The sequence below is a fragment of the Podarcis filfolensis genome (genome assembly GCF_964270895.1).
Source record: "Podarcis filfolensis genome assembly, chromosome: 7".
In the NCBI taxonomy this organism is placed as follows: Eukaryota; Metazoa; Chordata; class Lepidosauria; order Squamata; family Lacertidae; genus Podarcis; species Podarcis filfolensis.
Genome location: NC_139603.1, coordinates 75,019,863 through 75,039,990, shown reverse-complemented (window position 1 = coordinate 75,039,990; position 20,128 = coordinate 75,019,863). Strand labels below are relative to the sequence as shown.

At 46.9% G+C, this 20,128-nt stretch overlaps 1 protein-coding gene and 1 long non-coding RNA gene across 2 annotated transcripts in view; one reads left to right on the top strand and one right to left on the bottom strand.

The window, feature by feature from the left end:
- Nucleotides 1–18,832, top strand: part of EXT1 (exostosin glycosyltransferase 1) — a 260,149-nt gene extending 241,317 nt beyond the window's left edge. The window contains exons 7-11 of the mRNA XM_083622026.1: nt 1,607–1,702; nt 5,607–5,696; nt 11,814–11,974; nt 15,129–15,300; nt 18,277–18,832. Coding sequence (XP_083478152.1) covers nt 1,607–1,702; nt 5,607–5,696; nt 11,814–11,974; nt 15,129–15,300; nt 18,277–18,462 — 705 coding nt within the window. The 3' untranslated portion in view covers nt 18,463–18,832. The remainder of the gene's footprint in view (nt 1–1,606; nt 1,703–5,606; nt 5,697–11,813; nt 11,975–15,128; nt 15,301–18,276) is intronic.
- LOC310766341 lies at nt 18,768–19,256 on the bottom strand. The gene is made up of 2 exons (XR_014550083.1): nt 18,918–19,256; nt 18,768–18,877 (listed from the first exon to the last, which is right to left on the bottom strand). It is a non-coding gene; the product is annotated as an uncharacterized lncRNA (long non-coding RNA).
- Between the last annotated feature and the right edge of the window lie 872 nt (nt 19,257–20,128).

Below are 20,128 nucleotides of genomic sequence, written 5' to 3'. Positions count from 1 at the left end.
GCGTGAAGATAGCACACTCTCCTGTGCCGAATCAGACAGTTGGTCCATCTCGCTCTGCCTGCCAGAGCCTGGAGGCCTCCAGAAGTTGCTGCACTGCAATTAGAGCATGAGACGCTTAATCCCAGGGCCGTGGGTTCAAGCCCCGCATTGGGCAAAAGATTCTTGCATTGCATGGGGTCAGACTAGATGATTCCTGGGTCCCCTTCCCACTCTACAGTTCTGTGATTCTAATTACCAGCTCCAGCCAGGAATGCCAGCAGTCAGAGGTGATGCCAACGTCTGAGGCTGATCTAGTCAATAACTCTGCTCTGGCTAGCAGTGACTTTCTGGGGACTCAGACAAGTGCCCTTCTGGTAGCTGAGATCCTATGGAGTTGCCAGGGATTGCTCTGAGGTACTGTCTCTCCACCCTTATTGAAATATCATCCAGGAAGTTTAGATTCAGTGCGAACTGTGACAAAATGGAAAAACATGGTTGTGCAGGAGGCCTCGTTGGAGAGTTGTGTCCAGCAGCACGTGTTCCACAAGTCTTTTATTCTCCCCAAAGGTTTGCTAGTTGGCTTTGCATCCTTGCCTAAGGTCCTGTCCCAGAGGAAATATTTTAGTTTAATTTACTGCCTCCTGAGACATTTATTATCAGGCTAGCAGTCTTCCGTGCTTTAAAACTGAGATGGGGAACCTGTGGCCCTTTCAGGTGCCGAAGAACTACAACTCCCATTATCACTGATCATGGACCAGGGCTGATGGGGTCTAAAGCCCAATTTCTGGAGGGCCACCAGCCGGCCAGCCCTGCTTTAAAATAACAAAATGCAGAATTCTGCACCCAGGCAATTTAAAATCCTGTGTCAAGGGAAGCTGGATTCTGCAACCTGTTCAAACTCTGCATATTAAGGCACTATTTTCTCTTGAATAACTCTGCAGCTGTTACCATTCTGAATGCGCTGTTTTTGCTATGAAATGCATGGAGGACAGATACCCACCCATGACAAATCTTGCTCAGCCACCTTCCTGTTTACTGAGATTTCACCAAGACGTCCCCACTTACTTCCAATCTTATATTTCCAGTCATAAGGGTTAGAAACCTGCCTTTAAATATACCCGAAAGCAGAGATTCTTAGAAAGCTGAATCTAGCTTCCACACATGCTTTACTACTTCTGGAATCACAGCACACAGGCAACTCTGAAAGCTGAGCTGGGAGCTGGACCCGATCCCCAACCTGTGCTCACACAGCACGACAGAAGCGGCACAAAACTGCGTATCATACCAGCAGCATTAAAGCGAGAAGAGCCTCCTCTTTATATAATGGAACATTTTGGCCTTTGGCCTCTGCCAAAGTGAGCTGTAAGGATCCTTCCAGATGTGGCACAAATTGCTGTTCTGATGGCATCTGTCAAAGGGGATGAGTCCCGTCCCCCCCCCCCCGTCCCCCATTGTCAGGACAGAAAAATGAGTCGTGTACTTTTCTCTCTGGAAAGGAATTGGATTGCACAATTTAATCTTTTTGGGGAAGCTCAGAATTGAACCATGTAACTAAGGAGAACGCTTGAGCTTTGTCTTTGGGCTACGCAGGCATTCCACTCAACGAAGGATGAATTTTCCTTTTCAGATCATTGTCTTATGGAATTGCGATAAACCCCTCCCTGCCAAGCACCGATGGCCTGCCACTGCTGTTCCTGTTATTGTCATTGAAGGAGAGAGCAAGGTAAGTTTGGCCATGCCAAGGTCTCAGTCATGGGGACTAAATAACATTCATTCATTCATTCATTCATTATTTGTTCATTCATTTATGCATAAAAAATAATAATTATACATCACTATATCCTAAAAGGGGACGCGGGTGGCGCTGTGGGTTAAACCACAAAGCCTAGGACTTGCTGATCAGAAGGTCGGCAGTTCGAATCCCTGCAACGGGGCGAGTTCCCGTTGCTTGGTCCCTGCTCCTGCCAACCTAGCCGTTCGAAAGCACGTCAAAGTGCAAGTAGATAAATAGGTACCACTCCGGTAGGAAGGTAAACGGTGTTTCTGTGCACTGCTCTGGTTCACCAGAAGCGGCTTAGCTATGCTGGCCACATGACCTGGAAGCTGTATGCCGGCTCCCTTGGCCAGTAAAGCGAGATGAGCACCACAACCCCAGAGTCGTCCGCGACTGGACCCAACGGTCAGGGGTCCCTTTACCTTTACGTTTACTATATCCTAAAAGTATGTCGGATTCCAACAATATTGTCAGGGACTAGACTGAGGAATGGTGGAGACCGCCCCCCGCTGCACTTCCCAGAGAAGAGTACAGATTTAGAACAGTGGTTTGCAGAAGGTCATAGTTCAGCGGTTGCAGAGCAGAGAAGCTGGGAAATATTGGGAGAGGAACAACTGGAAGAAGCAGCAGCACCAGGGGAGAGACACCTGACTGGCTCAGTGTCCTTGGAAAGCATGCCAGACCTCCCCTTCCAGGTCCCAGCAAGCATTGAGAGTAGGAGAACAGAAAGCTCAGAGGCAGAAAGCACAGATCAGCCGGTGCAGGGATGACGTTTGATGGGAGAGACAGAGGGGGTGGGACTTTACTCAGAGCAATGCCATTATCCAAGAGAGACATCATTTATACAGATCTCTCTCTGAATATTGAATAAAAGACTTGGTAAGAACTCTTCTTGTTTATCTACTTCTTGGCTGGGAAGTTATAGGTAACCAGGCAGAGGGCCTTCTCGGCAGTGGCACCCGCCCTGTGGAACGCCCTCCCACCAGATGTCAAAGAGAAGAACAACTACCAGACTTTTAGAAGACATCTGAAGGCAGCCCTGTTGAGGGAAGCTTTTAATGTTTAACAGACCACTGTATTTTAATACTTTGTTGGAAGCTGCCCAGAGTGGCTGGGGAAACCCAGCCAGATGGGCGGGGTATAAATAAATAATAATAATAATAATAATAATATTATTATTATTATTATTATTATTATTATTATTATTAGCTGCCCACTGTGGGAGGTATCGGATTCCCTGAAGCCTTTAAACACATGAAACCCAAACAATAAAAACCAAAAAGTTTTAAAACAAGTTAAAAGCAAAAAAGAAATTAAAAACAGTGGACTCTTAATTGCTTGCATGGGCCTCATGGAACGGAAAAGTTTTCAGCAAGCTTTGGCACAAAAGCTCCCACTGAATTTCTAGTGGCAGGGTGTTCCACAGGGCAGTGGTGGTGGTTTTCCCACTTTTTAACATAGGAAGCTGCCTCATACCCAGTCCATCTAGCTCAGTAATGTTCACACTGACCAGCAGTGACCCTCCAGTGTTTCAGACAGGGGACAATTGTAGTCCTACCTGCAGATGCTGGGGACTGAACCTGGGACTGTGAGGACGAGGTGCTGGGCGCAGTGGCCTTTGACCTGAGCTAGCAGGGCTCTGCTGACATTCTTGCAACTCTAGGGCTTGCCGATATTAAAGATGTCAACCCTTGGAAGCAGCCCTTCTGCAGGTAAAAGAGTCCAGGTTCCTGGGATTCTCTTTCCATACAACCACCAGATACGTTGGTGTGGTTATGTCTGGCTGAAAGCTTGGTTTTGTGCTGCTCTCCTCTGCACCAGAGAAAGGGCTGCGCGGCGTATTTCCAAACTCGCCACATTTTTTTATTTTTTTTGCACAGCGCATTGGACCTCGGAGTCTTCTTTTCCATGCACACACAGAAACATGTCCCCCACCCCCCTATGAACAGCCTGTGATATAAATGCTAAACTGGAGAAAGGGAAAGAGTCTAATCTTGGTTTGACTGACATGGAATACAGCGTGGAAGGCTTGGGGTTTGGGTTTGGTTTTTATCAGCCAGCTGTCTAGAGCAGAAGGAATTTTCAACTCTGAAGTTTTCCAGGTGCTTTACGGCTGTTTGAAATGTACGGGCCTTGGGTTTACTGTCTCCCCCCCCCCCCCCGGTAGATTTGACAAGGGAAAAGTCAGTGCATGGCTAAGCTGCCAGTTAACTAGGTTCCTGACTCTAAATAGTGGCCATGTGAGCAGTACCAGGAGATTTGCTGGAGGGCTGAGATAGGAGGCTGTTGCTTGGAGATTGCCCTCCTCTTCTGCCATTATTGTTTCTCCTTTTCCTATATCAGAGAGCCCAAGGGAACAAAATGCCCCCTCAAATTCCAAAGCATGTGTAGGAACTTGCCTTGGAGGCATCTTAGAGACAACAAAGAAATCTTGACGTGCGGGCAACAGTGTGCCGTTCGCACGCTGGCAGGTTGCTCTGCACTCCAGAATGAATTCCCAAAGAGGGAGGGAGAAAACAAAATGTCTGTGGACTTCAGAATGTACGATTTGAGCCAGGGGCAGGCAACATCTGGCTCCTCCTCCGCACCTGAGATGGTCAGGACTACAATTCCCATCATCCCTGACTCTTGGCCTTGCTGGCTGGGGCTGATGGGAGTTGGAATCCAACATTTGGCGGATGCAAGGTCGCCTGTCCTTGCTTTCTCAACCTGTGGGTCCCCAGATGTTGTTGGACTACAACTCCCATCACCCCTAGCTAGCAAGGCCAGAGCTCAGGGATGATGGGAGTTGTAGTCCAACAACATCTGGGGACCCACAGGTTGAGAATCGCTGCCTAAACCAAGGTTTCTCAAACATGGGTCTCCGGCTGCTTTGGGACTACAACTCCCATCATCCGTAGCTAGCGGGACTGGATGATGGGAATTGTAGTCCAAAAACAGCTGGAGACCCACCTTTGGGAAACCCTGCTCTGAACCAAATTTAGAGCAAGTTTTTTAAGATGTGGGACTGACCCACCTTTAGTCCAAACGTGCATTCAGGGGGCAGCTGCTCAATTTGCCGGCATATATGCGTATGGGTGGTAGGTCAGTTTGTGACCCGCCTTAGGTTTGGTTGAAACCCCCACTTGAGTGACTTTCAGCCAGTCGCTGCCTCCTAGTCAACCTTGCAGGGGTAGTTGTGAGGATACAAGTGGGAAGGGCAATCATAGCCACTCCCTTCAGCTCTTTGTAGCAAAGGCGGCAAATACATAAGGAATGCATCCCTGCTTCTCTCTGCTTCTTCTTTTCATATACTGTAGCTTCATAATGGATATAAAAATCAAAATAAAGCAACAACCTCCTGGCACAGAAATCTGCAGGGATTTTTACAGGGCCTGTACAATTCACCTCGTACCTACAGCTTGCTATGAACTTGTGTGTCTTGTTTTTGAACAAAAGCTGGGAATCGGGCTTGTGGTTCATGGGAGAGAGAAACTGCACCCCTTCCTTCCCCCCCCCCACTGCAGACACCTAACACACCTGAGCATTGCACATGGCAAAAATCAGGTGGAAGGGAGCAGCCGTGAGTCCCCCGCGGTGCTGCCGTTTCAAAACAAATTGGTGGATAACGTAGCAGCGGAAACAAGCAACCCGCACGGGAGGAATGCGTAGCAAGCCACCACGAAATTCAATTCTTCTTATCTGACCAGTCATCCTCAAATCTTCCCCGGACCTTTCTGTTCAATGGGGTCATTTCCTCCATTAATGTGACGGCGGAGAGTTAACTCTTCCAATTTGGGTCTGAAAGGGGTGCTGCCCTTGGCAGGGCGAGTCTCATGAGCCGAGCGCTGACCCTCTTTGTCCCCCTCCGCAGGTGATGAGCAGCCGCTTCCTGCCCTACGAGAACATTGTCACGGATGCTGTTCTAAGCCTCGATGAGGATACGGTGCTTTCAACCACTGAGGTGAGACCTCTTCCCGTCCAAGTCTGCTGCTGGCTTGCTTTCGGCCTTTGCTCTTTGCAGTTTTTGTGCTGGCTGCGTAGGCGAGGATTGCATGATCGGCCGTCTCTGACGTTAGAAATATAGGAAGCTGCCTTTGTACTCACCCAGACCATGGGGGTCCACCTAGTTCAGTGCTATCTACACTGTCTGGCAGCAGCTGTCCAGGGTTTCAAGCAAAAGCTTTCCCCATGCCTACCTGGAGCCGCCAGAATTTGAACCTGGGACCTTTTTAAAAATAAATTTTATTAAAGGGTTTATTGTGCTATGAGACAGACAAATAAGATGAAAAGCCCGCAACCTGAAGCGCCGGATCTGTGCAGGTGCGTGGCGCGATTTGGCGCTTCTGCGCATGCATGAAGCACGATTTAGTGCTTCTGCGCAGGTGCGAGCAGCGAAACCCGGAAGTAACCCTTTCCGGTACTTCCGGGTTGCCGCAGAACGCAACCTGAAAAAACGTAACATGAAGCAAACGTAACATGAGGTATGACTGTACAGTGGTACCTCGGGTTAAGTACTTAATTCGTTCCGGAGGTCCGTACTTAACCTGAAACTGTTCTTAACCTGAAGCACCACTTTAGCCAATGGGGCCTTCTGCTGCTGCCGCGCCGCCAGAGCATGATTTCTGTTCTCATCCTGAAGCAAAGTTTTTAACCTGAAGCACTATTTCTGGGTTAGCGGAGTCTGTAACCTGAAGCATATGTAACCTGAAGCGTATGTAACCTGAGATACCACTGTATAGGGATTGTGTCAGTATCACGAGGATAGGTCCTTTACAGAGAGAGAGAGAGAGAGAGAGAGAGAGAGAGAGAGAGAGAGATTAGGGCATGGGTCGGTAAACTAGGGCCTGGGGGCCAGATCAGGCCCAATTGCATGCGTTTTTCCCCTCACACGGCGGTGGCAGCAGCAGTGCCTCCTACCTCCCTCCTCCTGGCTTCTCCCCGCCCTGCCTAGAGGAGGAAGGGGGCTGGGCTTTGTTGGTGCCAGCAGCAGCCGTGCTCAAGCGGCCGCCATTTTAAGCAGCCCCTCTCTGGAGCCTTTTGCACGCCGCTCATCATCCCTCTGCCACCAGCCCCTGCCACCCGCAAGACACAGGTAAGCAGCCACTAGGGCTCGTGGTGCTCTTGCATCATTATTATTTTTTCCAAAATATAGTCCGGACCCCCACAAGGTATGAGGGACAGTTGACCGGCCCCCTGCTGAAAAAGTTTGCTGACCCCTGGATTAGGGGGTCCAGAACTTGGTTGGTTGGGTTCTGCCACTTGCAGTAGGGACCTTCTTTCCTGAAGGACAGATGCTCTGCCATTGAGCTATGGTCTTGGACTCTGCCTTCGCTACAGCATTACAGTCGTACCTCGGAAGTCGAACGGAATCTGTTACGGAAGTCCGTTCAACTTCCAAAACATTCGGGAACCAAGGTGTGGCTTCCGATTGGCTGCAGGAAGCTCCTGCAGCCAACTGGAAGCCGCGATGGACATTCAGGTTCCAAAGTACGTTCGCAAACCGGAGCCAAAACATTTGTCCCACAAGGCGTTCGACTTACGAGGTACGACTGTGTCTATTGATCCATCTCTGTTCAGTCCCAGCGAACACAATTCCATAGAGCTGGGGTGCTGCTTTGCTGCAGTTGCGTCACTCACAGCATCCTGTACTGAACTCTGCTCGTTCCTGTGTCTGTCGGGACGCAGGTTGCATTCCACGCTAACAGCAAACATAGTCAGGTTGCAGCATGGCCCGTTTTCTAAACACAGGCTTTCAGGCTGGAGTTAACACTTTCCTTTCTTTTTAAAGAATGGCACATTTTCTCATCCCCGGCCTTCTTGCCTCTCCCTCTCTCTCAGAGCAACACCATTGCTTTGTAAAGCAAACGTTTCCACCCTGATGCCTGTGTTTGATTCCTGTGTCTCTGCTTCCCGCATATCAAGAGCTGAGCCCAATCTCTCTTTAAATGAAAGGAGATTCCTTGTACTTGAGAGCTGTTGTGCCCAGAGCAAGATTGTGCTCAAGGAAAAAGACGCGTGCACACACACAGAAAGAGAGAGAGAGACTAAAAGCCCGCTGTAGAAAACCAATTTTTACAACTGGGATGAGTATTGATTTCTAGCACCTCTTCCCGCAAAGAGAAGGAGGAGATGGGCGACCGTTTATATAAGACTGCAATATATCGGAAATACATTATTAATGGCAGCTGTGGAAAAGCTGTGGGTCTTTATTGTCCCTTTCGATTTCAGCACTTTTCTTCTTCTTGTTCTCTGTAGCTCCTTCCCTCTCCCTTAAAGGGACAAATTCCCCCCTGGAATGGTCATACGCTGCTGGTTTGGAGCTGTGTGTTGCTGGGCCTTCAACTCCCATCAGCCTCAGTCAGCTTGGTTAGTAGCCAAGGATGATGGGATTTAGAGTCCAGCCCTATCTAGGCAGCGACAGGTTCTCCATTTCCTGCTTCAGAGATGAATGCCTTTCTTGCTTCCAGGGTGGTAGAAGTGCGAGTGCTTGGGTGACCCAGTTCACTTTCTCCTGCATATCTGCGTGAAACTAACGAAGCTCCAGCTTCAGGGCCCTTAATTTTGGAGAGGTGCCAGAAGCAACTTCAGTCCAAATTGCTTTTTTTTTTTTTTAAGGGTCTAGTAGACCCGATTTGAGCGGTACAACTCAAATTAATTAATTTTTCATTGCATATATTTCAACAATCCCAAATTTTGAGAGTCAGTAGCACAGACATTATAATGGTGTGGTGATCTGCCGTGGAACAACCCCATTGAAGAAGATTACAGTGGTTACCCAGACTTCATTGCTGGTTGCAAAAAGGTAAAGGGACCCCTGACCATTAGGTCCAGTCGTGACCGACTCTGGGGTTGCAGCGCTCATCTCGCTTTATTGGCCAAAGGAGCTGGCATACAGCTTCCAGGTCATGTGGCCAGCATGTGGCAAACCAGAGCAGCGCACGGAAACACCGTTTACCTTCCCGCCAGATACCTATTTAGCTTGCACTTTGATGTGCTTTCGAACTTCTAGGTTGGCAGGAGCTGGTTGCAAAGGGGCCCCCATTTTGGGGGAATCCAAAAATGTAGGTTCGCCACTGGACTCCATGTAGCTTATGAGTCTAAATCTCCTTTTAAAGACACTACAGCAATGGCCAATCATCATGTTCTGTATGACATGATTCTCAAATGTAGAGATGTCGTTGATGAAGCCAGATACTTTAAAGCAACTTACCCTCACCTGGTGCTGCTTAGGTGTTCTTGGGCTACAAATCCATCATCCCTGACTATGAAGTCCAAAACATCTGGAATGCCGCAGGTTACGAAAGGCTGCTTTTAAATTTCTTGAATTCCGTGCCTGGCACGTGCACACACACACACACAAATCCATGAAGGCAAGTAGCCTATTATTGCCCGATTTAACATTTGACAGTAGTCTCCAGTTTGAAACTTGCTTTCAAATTGGAATGATAAAACCTGGAAGGGGGGGGAAGCCCCAAATGGTTTTGTTCTGTTCTTTCATCTTTTACCGTTAATGAAGGTTTTGCCCTTTTCATTCATAATGAAATGAAATATTAAGCCTTTTCATTCCTCTGGGTGAGAGTCCAAAGTTCCATCTCCCATACTGGGAGGGACATGTGTGAGTCTCGTAATTAGAAATCTGTGTGGGCTGACCGAGGGAGGGGGGGAGCAGGTGGAAGAGGCCGGTAGGTGGTAGGTTGTTTTCCCCGCCACCCATGCCAGATAATCTGTATTGCATCCGCTTCGGAGGGAAATGATTAAAGTGAGCTGTGAGGCTCGCATCGATCTTCTGCAATGGGAGTCGACAGTCTTTTTTTATGGCGCCTGGTGGTGGAGCCACGTGGCACTCAAATCAAACTTCCATACTAGCATGGGGCAGTCCAGCAAAATCTCAGCTACACCCCTAACCCTAATTTAGCCCCAGTGGCATGCTGGAGGTAACACCACAGGGTTGCAATCAATGGAAGAAGCTCCAGAACATACAAGGGAAGGGATTTGGTGTCGACCTGGAGGCCAATTTTGGCCCGCCAGAACCTTTCAAACTCTCCCCAAGGCACCGCCACTCCACACCAATTCTTGCTTCCCACTCCAAATGTTTTTAATTCTGGCCGGAGTGTGTCCTTGGACTCTTAATAGTGCCTCTTGCTTCTCTGGATGGTGGCTCAAGTTGCCCCGCCCCCTTTTGCCTCTCTCCCCTCCCACTACTGGCGTGGCTTTGCCCAGGGGGACATTGATCCCTCACGGTGAAAAGTGCTTCTCGACCCAGCTAGAAAATGGATACGGAAGCTGTGGGGTTCTGTTTCCAAGCACAATTCAAAGTGTTGGGGCTGACCTTTAAAGCCCTAAACAGCCTCGGCCCAGTATACCTGAAGGAGCATCTCCACTTCCACCGTTCTGCCCGGACACTGAGGTCCAGCTCTGAGGGCCTTCTGGCTGTTCCCTCACTGCGAGAAGTGAGGTGACAGGGAACCAGGCAGAGGGCCTTCTTGGTAGTGGCACCCACCCTGTGGAACGCCCTCCCATCAGATGTCAAGGAAATAAACAACTCTCTGACTTCTAGAAGACATCTGAAGGCAGCCCTGTTTAGGGAAGTTTTAAATGTTTGATGTTTTATTATATGTGTTTTTATATTCTGTTGGAAGCTGCCCAGAATGGCTGGGGAGGCCCGGCCAGATGGGCCGGGTATAAGTAATACATCATATTATTATTATTATTATTATTATTATTATTATTATTATTATTATTATTATGGGTCAGCTGTTAGGGCAGTGTGGGGCAGCACCGGAGCCAAAAATGGGTATTCTGGCTCCATTCCTTTTCTCTCTTCTTGCCACATGCTTCGCTGCCAGGGGAGGGACAGGTCGCTGTTGCCAGAGGTCTGAACCCATCACTTTTGAAATCAGGCCATAGCCCACAGGTTGTCCACCCCTGGCCTAGATGGTAAGGAGAATTTGAACACTAGAGGGAGGAGGCTGTGATAGCCCATGACTCGCCCTCAACCTGGATTCATCGTTTAGCATGGGTGCGGCATCCCTTGCCTTTCCCCTCCTGCTTTTTAAAGTCTTTTCAAGGAAACAGATGTCAGGTTTTAGAGCAGGCGGCCTTAAGGTGACCTTTGGCTCCTTGACAGGATGGTTTGGATGTGATCAGAGCTGCGGCATGAACCTTCTGCCTGAACTGCCTTCCGAATGAAAACACTTAAAAGTTTCGGGACGTGCCTTAAAACTGCATACTTCAGGATGTGTGCCATTCTTCACTTCCCCAAAACAGCTTTCCATTCTAAAGGATCTGATAATAACTGCAGCAAGGAAAGCAAGCCATGCTTACTCCATCTTTTTAGAAGTTTTATATTCTATGTCTGGTGCAAACATAGGCCCTTATTGCTACACCTTAATTTGAAGCATTCGTGTTTGTGGTTCAGTGTGCTGAATCTCCCATAATCCACCTCTTCAGCAGCAAGGATGCTGTGAGACCCTCGTTTCTCATAGGACGTCGGCCACAGGAGTGCATCATGGTATTTGTAGTCCGACTTTCAGTGTTCACCATCTGCCTTGCTTCCTCGCTGAATCTAACTTAAAGCAGTTTTCAAACCAGGTGGGGGGGGGTGACGATTTCTGGAGCTTACTTTTAGCCGAAAGGAGAGAATAGAAAATTGACATTTTCAGCAGAAGGAAACGAGAACACTTCGCCACCCCCACCCGAGTCCTTCAATGAAAATGGTTTAAAGCGGTGGCTTTCTTGTTCACACCAGTAAACACGCAATTCCCACACGGCACGCAGATTCTCTACCAGTTGCACACTTTAGCTTTGCACGAGTCGCGCCTGCAAAATGTTAATGCGATTCTCTGGAGCTCTAGACTCCTGTTAACAGGAAAACATTAAAATGTGCATAATTACAGGGCAAAATGTCAAGCAGTCAGTTTAATTTACTGATGAATACAGAGAATTAATGTTTTGCAACAGTTCCCAAGATTGCAAATTATGAATTAGTGGGAAAGGTAATATTTTGTTTTGCTGACATTTTTGAGGCTGTTTGATTACCGCTTGCCACATATGTTCTGTTTGCTTTCCTTGCCTGCAGGTGGATTTTGCCTTTACGGTTTGGCAGAGTTTCCCAGAGAGGATCGTGGGCTACCCTGCCCGCAGCCATTTTTGGGACAACACTAAGGAGCGGTGGGGCTACACATCCAAATGGACTAATGACTATTCCATGGTATTGACTGGAGCTGCTATCTACCACAAGTAAGAATTGGGAGCATCATATCTGTTTGAAACCAGTCTCTGCAAGAGGAGACTTTTTATATATTTTTTAAAAAAGCTTGGGTGCATTCCTGCAATTTGCTTGGAGAAACCCTTATTTAATCAGGGCTTTGGGAGATGTGTTTAAGGCAACACATATTAACCTGATTGCCACACATAATGCCAAAATGGGTGGATGAATGGGCACACGTCAGGCGAGTGACACAGGAGAAGAGAATGTGCAGTCCTACATCCTACTCCTGATTCTAACATTCACCCCAAACCCTCCCAATTTAGTGAAAGGTGAGTAGGTCCTAGTCCTGGGATAGGGGCATGAGGTGCTGTAGAAGTTGCTGGACTTGAACTCCCATCAGCCCCAGCCAGCAAGGCCAAAGATGGGAGTTGTAGTCCAACGAGATGTGGAGGGCCAGAATTTTGCCATAACTTCCCTGGCCTTCAAGATGCCTCTTATTGCTGCTACAGCTGCCCTGCCCTTCAAGATCTCCACTAAATGCTGCAACTGGTATCCAAGGATGGAATCCTCTGTACATTCTTGTGTGCATCCTACAGTGCATTGTTTCCCACAATGCACTTCTTCACACCACAAGCACCTACTGGGCAAGAAATCAGCCTTGTTTTACCATAAAAATGAGAAGAAATTTGTGGGGTTGGGAGTGGTTTGGGAAGAGTGCCCTCAGAAGACCCATTGAAAATCTGGGAGAGCTGGTTATGGTTGGTGGGGGGGAAATAGCCTTTACACGCTCAAGAGATGCTCTAGTTTGTTCACCTGTGCTATTATTGATAGGTAAAGATTGGTATTTAGGTGGAATCGTGATGTAGCTAGGCCCTGAAAATATTTTCTCATCTCTGTCTCTTCCTTGACTGTTAGCTAGTTGTGGTTTTTAACAGCATGTCTTGTTAAAACAGCAAAGGAGATTCTGGAAGGATTAGAGTTCGAGTTTGTTTCATAGATGACTTTAATTCCCACTTTCAGGGTCCGGTAATTATTGTGTTTTTCTGAATCTCTTTGATGTTGCTCGTATTATAGAAGCAGCCTAACTGTTCCCTTTCATGGGCTTCAAAAGACTTCAAAAGCGCCCCCAATTCTTCAAAAGGCCTAAGCCAAAACACTCCTTGGCATCAAGGAAGGACGGACATGTCCCCAGCAAGGCAAGGTTTGAGTTGGCTGACCATCAAAGATGCTAAACTAGCCAGCTTTGTAAGGTGCCAGTATGGTCCTTGTGAATCAGAGTTGTTTGGAAATAGTCATCTTTGTTTATTGAGATTGCAGAAGAACAGAGCCACCAAAGGAAGCCTCGTTTTGGTTTTAAACGAGTCGTCATTGTTTTCTGACTTCCCTCGCCTTTGAACAGCCAAGGAAGCTTCCTAGAATCAACCGTTCCTCATGAGGCTTGGTTTCCAGACCCTTGATCATCTTGGTTGCCCTCCTTCTCACACATTCCAGCTTATCCTTCTTAAATTGTAGCACCCACAACTGGACACAGGTGTGGTCTGACCAAGGTTCTATTACTTCCCTTGATCTGGGCCCTATACTTCTGTTGATGCAGCCTAGAATAGCATTAACTTTTGCTGCTGCTGCTGCATCACACAGTTGACTCAAGCTAAGCTTCTGGTCTACTAAGACCCGTAGATCTTTTTCACCATCTAGATGTCCCCCATTGTACATTTGTACATCTGGCTCTTCCTGGCCAAGTGCAGAACCTCACATTTGTCCCTATTGAAATTCGTATTGTTCCACTTCTCCAATCTGTTCAGGTCATCTTGAATCCCGATTCTGTCTTCTGCGGCATTAGCTACTCCTCCCAGTTTGGTGTCATCTGCAAATTTGATAAGCATCCTCCCCCCACCCAATTCCTTCACCCAAGTCATTTATAAAGATGTTGAACAACAATGGGTCCAGGACAACTTCAGGCAAAATCTCATTTTGGGGGGCAGGCACATGGGAGAATAGATTTTAGGGCAGATAGTCAGATTTCCTTAGATTAGGAGTCCACAACTGGTAGCTCATGGTCAAATAAATCTACCACAGATCACCTCTACAAAGTATACTTCATGGTTCCCTGTATATCAAACATCTTTCCACCTCTGCGATTCCTCAAACTGTAGAGGATGGACTATGGACTCTTTGCCCCCAGTCAAAACAAAAAAATTTTTTTTCTTTCCAGTAGCACCTTAAAGACCAACTAAGTTAGTTCTTGGTATGAGCTTTCGTGTGCATGCACACTTCTTCAGATACACCGAAACAGAAGTTGCCAGATCCTTCTATATAGTGAGAAGGTGGGGAGGGGTATCTCCCAGGACATTCTATACAAGATCTCAAAGTAGCTGTTTTACTACAAAGGAATTTCAGAAATAGACTGGAAAGAGAAGCTGCTGAATTGCAACTCATTACCAAACTTAAAACCATGGAGAGACCTGGTCTGAACAAAGACATTGGATTCTTATCTCATTATACATGACAAAGCCATTTTTCACCTTCTCACCCCTTGCTTTTTCCTGTAAGACCTATTGCAGTCGTTAAGAGTCGTCAACAGGCTCATCACAGCTATCTGCCAATCACCCATTCCCACCACCCTTCTGAGTAATACCCTTCCCCACCTTCTCACTATATAGAAGGATCTGGCAACTTCTGTTTCGGTGTATCTGAAGAAGTGTGCATGCACACGAAAGCTCATACCAAGAACTAACTTAGTTGGTCTTTAAGGTGCTACTGGAAGGAAAAAAAATTTTTTTGTTTTGACTATGGCAGACCAACACGGCTACCTATCTGTAACTGGAACTCTTTGCCCCCAGTATGGGGAGGGATTGTAACTCAGTGATAGAGCAGGTTGTGGGCAACCAGGAAGTCCAAGGTTCAAGACCTGTCAGCTTCTTCCTGATGACCTGGAGAACCATTGGAAGTCAGAGTGCACAAGCCTAGGCTGAATGCAGCGATACCCTAACCTGGTATAACAAGGCTTTCTACGTATCCCTATGTCCTGAAAATGTATTGTTGTTCACTGTCCCCTAAAACACACCATTAAGGATGGATATCCCTCTCTCCAAGTTCAGCGGGGCTTAACTCCAGGTAAGTCTGCAAAGGATGGCCGCATCCGATCCTCACTGATGGGACTCTGTTGGGGTTTTTTTTTTACAGATATTATCACTACCTGTACACTCATTTCTTGCCTGCCAGCCTGAAGAACATGGTGGACCAATTGGCCAACTGCGAGGACATTTTGATGAACTTTTTAGTGTCGGCTGTGACAAAATTGCCACCAATCAAAGTAACACAGAAAAAACAGTATAAGGAAACCATGATGGGACAGGTATGTGTCTAGAGACAGCTTTAACCTTCTTGCAGCTATATACATTCTGCACGCACACACGCCTTATATAAGCAAACACTTTTTTTAATAGGTTCAGTTCACACATTCAGAGAAAGCCACCTAGCATGCTATATCAAGAGGCTTGCTCCTCTTCCCTCAGGCCTTTTGCTAATTAAACAATCTATATGTCCTTTTAAAGAAGGGCTTATTTTTGTTTTGATTTGTTACTATATTGTGTGTTATTGTAGTTTTATATTGTAAACCACCCTAGGATCCTCGGATGAAGGGTAGCATAAAAATGAGTTATTAATCAGAATAATTCCAAGTTTTATTGTCAGGTGGTCAGAATATTGCATCTCATCTTGGCTACTTTTTTTAAGTACAGTCATACCTTGGGTTACAGACACTTCGGGTTGCGCAATTTTGGGTTGCGCACCGCACTGAACCCAGAAGTACTGGAACGGGTTACTTCTGGGTTTCGGCGCATGCGCAGAAGCGCTAAATCGTGCTTTGCGCATGTGCAGAAGCGCTGAATTGTGACCCGCACATGCGCAGACTCATGGGTTGTGAACGCTGTGGGTTGCGAACGTGCCTCCCGCACGGATCATGTTCGCAACCCGAGCGTCCACTGTAATAGCATGATCTGGTAATACAGGGTTGCGATGGCTTGGATCATGTGAACACCAAAGAGAGCCGCTTGACACGTTAACCACAATGATCATGTCAATCTATCTTGAAAAGCCATGCTTCCGTCAATATGATAGAGGGCATGCATACTTGTCAGTATCGCCAGTAAACTCAAAAAGCCTGAGCAGGTTTCTAGTCCACAAAAAGCCTTACTTAGCACGCCTCTCTACACACGTGTACCTGATTTAGTCTTCTGCAGTTTCTCTTCCTGCTGATAAAGGCCACTTTGCTGCAAGCGGGAGACCATTTACAAGTCTATAATAAAAGTCCTAACACCTTATGGTCTTAAAACCCTGAAAAATAATGTATATAAATATATAGATACATATATATAACAATGAAATCTTTGCGCTGTTCAAAAAATAACTCGAAGCCGTCATAGTCTGAGAGGAGGAATGTTCTCAAACTGTGCTGTGACAGATGTGATATTCTATTTTTGAAATGATTCTTTCAAGTGACTTCCCATAAGAAAATAAGAAGATCACTTCATAATTGTTTCTCTGCCCCCCCCCCCCAAACGATTCAGCAGCTTGCGTTAACTGTGGGGATGCAATGTGTGGTTTCTTCTTGGCAAGCAGCCTTTCCTTTTCTGGCTTTTGGGGGCTGCCCACAGATAAGACGTCACTGATCACACACTGATTTTGCCTTTGCTTGGGAGCTGGTAAATTAATTTAGAATTATTTTCATAGGCAGCACTCTTTTAAAAAAAGGCATTAGTTTTTAAGACTTACTGGGTCAAAATGCCCTTTGAGTAAACATGTGCCTAGCTACTTCCCTGTGTTCTACTTTACAAGTAACACTAAACCATGGTTTAAGCATGAGCGCTGCTGCAAGGAGGAGTTTGGGAACATCTGCTTCCATTTTACCTTAACCAGAGTTTTTGCCCCTAAATGGCATGGATAGTGAAACGTTAGATTAAAGTTGGCTGGTTTCCAGCAACAAAAACTAGCCTAAATAATAATAATAATAATAATAATTATTATTATTATTATTATTATTATTATTATTATTATTATTATTATTAAAAACGTGAGGTAAAATCAACTGTGCCTTTTTCCAGATGCAGTTTTTATATTTTTAATAGTTTTTTTAACATATCATTTTCAACAATTATAAAACATACCGGTTTTTTCGCTCTATAGGACGCACTTTTTCCCCTCCAAAAATGAAGGGGAAATGTGTGTGCGTCCTATGGAGCGAATGCAGGCTCCCTGGCTTCAGCGATAGCAAGGCAAAGCCTCCGAAGCCTGCGCTCCGGAGGCTTCGCGTTGCTTCCGCTGAAGCCAGGAGAGTCTGCTCTTTGAGGCTGGCGGTGGGGAAAGCAGCGCTTCCCCCATCGCCAGCCCCAGAGGATGAGGGGCAGCGGGGAGGCGCGCCACGCCTTCCTGCTACTCTCCAACCCTCCTGTGGGCTTTTGCGGGATATGGGGGAATTCCCCCACCTCCCGCAAAAGCAGGCAAAAGCCGCGCGCTCTTTAAAGGGGCTCCACGGCTTCTGCTGGCTTTTCTAGGAGGTGGGGGAATTCCCCCACCTCGCAGAAAAGCCTGCAAGAGCCGCGCAGCCTTTAAAGAGCGCGCAGCTCTTGGGGGCTTTTCCCCAAGGAGGGAGAAGGGACTGACTGGCCGAGTCAGTCCCTTCTCCCTCCTGCAGGCTTTTGCGGGAGGTGGGGGAATTCCGCCACCTCCCGCAAAAGCAGGGAGAAGGTCTTGGTGTAGCGCACAGGCTGCGTGCAGTCTGTCCACTGCTCCCAGAGCTGTGGGGGGGGGGGTTTCCTTGATTTCCCCCCCTGAAAACTAGGTGCGTCCTATGGTCCGGTGCGTCCAATCGTGCGAAAAATACAGTACTTTTATATCTTATACAATTTTTTTGACTTCCATCAATCCCATCTGAAAATTTTCCAATCTTTTCCACTTAATTTACATTTCTTACTTTCACTATTACATTTAAGTATAACTAATGTCTCCCTTCTTTATCTTCTTTGCAATATTTCATATATTTCATATATTCCTCCTTACAAAACTTCTTGTAGTCCTACTAGCGTAATTTGTTGATTACAGTTGCTCTTCAAATAGTTCGTATATTTCTTCCAATCTTCTGTGAATCTCTGGCCCCGCAGTTTTTATAAGCACTTACTACTATTATTTTATTTTAATCTGCTGCTCAATTAATTAATTGTGGGGACATCTTTCAAGTCAATTTTAATGGTTTGGTTTTGTGGAGGGTTATGTGAGATTAATTGAACATTGCAGGCCTATTCTTGACTCTCGTTTGTTTGATTTCCCCTCACAGACCTCCAGGGCTTCTCGGTGGGCCGACCCAGACCACTTTGCTCAGAGGCAGAGCTGCATGAACACTTTTGCCAGCTGGTTTGGCTATATGCCGCTGACCCATTCTCAAATGAGGCTCGACCCCGTACTCTTTAAAGACCAAGTCTCCATCCTGAGGAAGAAATATCGAGACATTGAACGACTTTGAGGAGCCCCGCTAAAGGGGTTGGGGCAGGGGGCGAGAGAGAGAGAGAGAGAGAGAGAGAGAGGAGGGGTACCGGACTGTTCGCGTAGCCCAGCACAAACCCACCGCTGACTCACGGAGCCAGACTCTCAACCAAGAACAAAACACAAACCCTCTTGACACGCCAGTGGGAAAAGCCAACTCCAAAGGGAAAAAAAAGACTCTTTGTGCTGGACTGCTTCAAAACCACCTCACGGGCTGCAGGTCGCTCAAGACTAGGTTGTGTACAGTTTCATTATGGAACATTAAATAATTATTTTTTGAAATGATTGCTATGCAGGTTTAAACTTTTTTAATGATAAAAACCCTATTAAAAACAGAGTTCTTTCTTTAATCAGAATCGTGTTGGTTGTTGTGTTGAAGGTCGACAGGCTTCATCCTTATGAAAAGCTTGCCCCCCCTCCCCCCCCAGTGTGTACGTGAAAGGGTTGTTTTTGATTTTGTCGGCAAGAAGAAAATCATGGTGTGGGGCAAGGGCGTTAATGGAAATGGATAAAAACATACAAGAGCCCTACTGGGTCAGATGAAAAGTTCCATTTATTTTAGGATCCTGCACCCCATCACGGCTGGCCACATGGAATGACCACAACCAGGGCAAGAGGCCGATAGCGATGTGCTTTTCGTGTGTCTGTGGTGCTGGAGGTTGAAAAATAGCCACCATATTTAGCCTCTTCAGTGAGATATCTTGGGGAGTGGTCTTGCACTATGCCAGAGGCACCCCATTCCAGCAACAGTAAGAAAAGCCTGGCAGGAAGTAGGAAATAAGGTATTGTGGTTTAGTCGTGTCCGACTCTTCGTGACCCCATGGACCAGAGCATGCCAGGCACTTCTGTCTTCCACTGCCTCCCGCAGTTTGGTCAAACTCATGTTAGTAGCTTCGAGAACACTGTCCAACCATCTCGTCCTCTGTCGTCCCCTTCTCCTTGTGCCCTCCATCTTTCCCAACATCAGGGTCTTTCCCAGGGAGTCTTCTCTTCTCATGAGGTGGCCAAAGTATTGGAGCCTCAGCTTCACGATCTGTCCTTCCAGTGAGCACTCAGGGCTGTTTTCCTTAAGAATGGATAGGATGGGATGTTATGGATAAGAAATAAGGTAACTCTAGTAAACAAATGGGTTTCTACTGGAAGTACATCATACGTAATTTTATTTGTATGCCACCTTTCCACAGTTCAAACCATGTTCAAGCCAGCTTAATACTTGGGTGGGCGGGGGGGGGGAGAGGATAAATAACTGCAACGTAAGAAAAGTAGTCGTACACAATAAAACATTAAAAACACAAAACCAAACTCAACACTTTCCACATAAACATAAAGATACAAAAAGCCAGCAGCAACTACGATCACCCCTGCAACAACAACAGAAACCCAAACAACCCCCAAGTCTGATAGTTTGGTTCAACAGCCTCAGCTTCTGCAGCTGGAGTCAGTCCGGGCCCCACTGTCCCAGAACAGGTGGGAAAAGCCTTCAAGGTGGGGAGCAGGTCTTCCAGGACTCACAGCCAAGTAGCACCTGCTCTTCTTGTTGGGGCTTGTCAGTGGGGTGGGAAGGGGTTGTAGCTCAATGGTTAGCGTGAAACCAACCACCTGTCTCCTTGATCCTTGCCCATCCTGGTTAATAAAAGCAAGCCGGG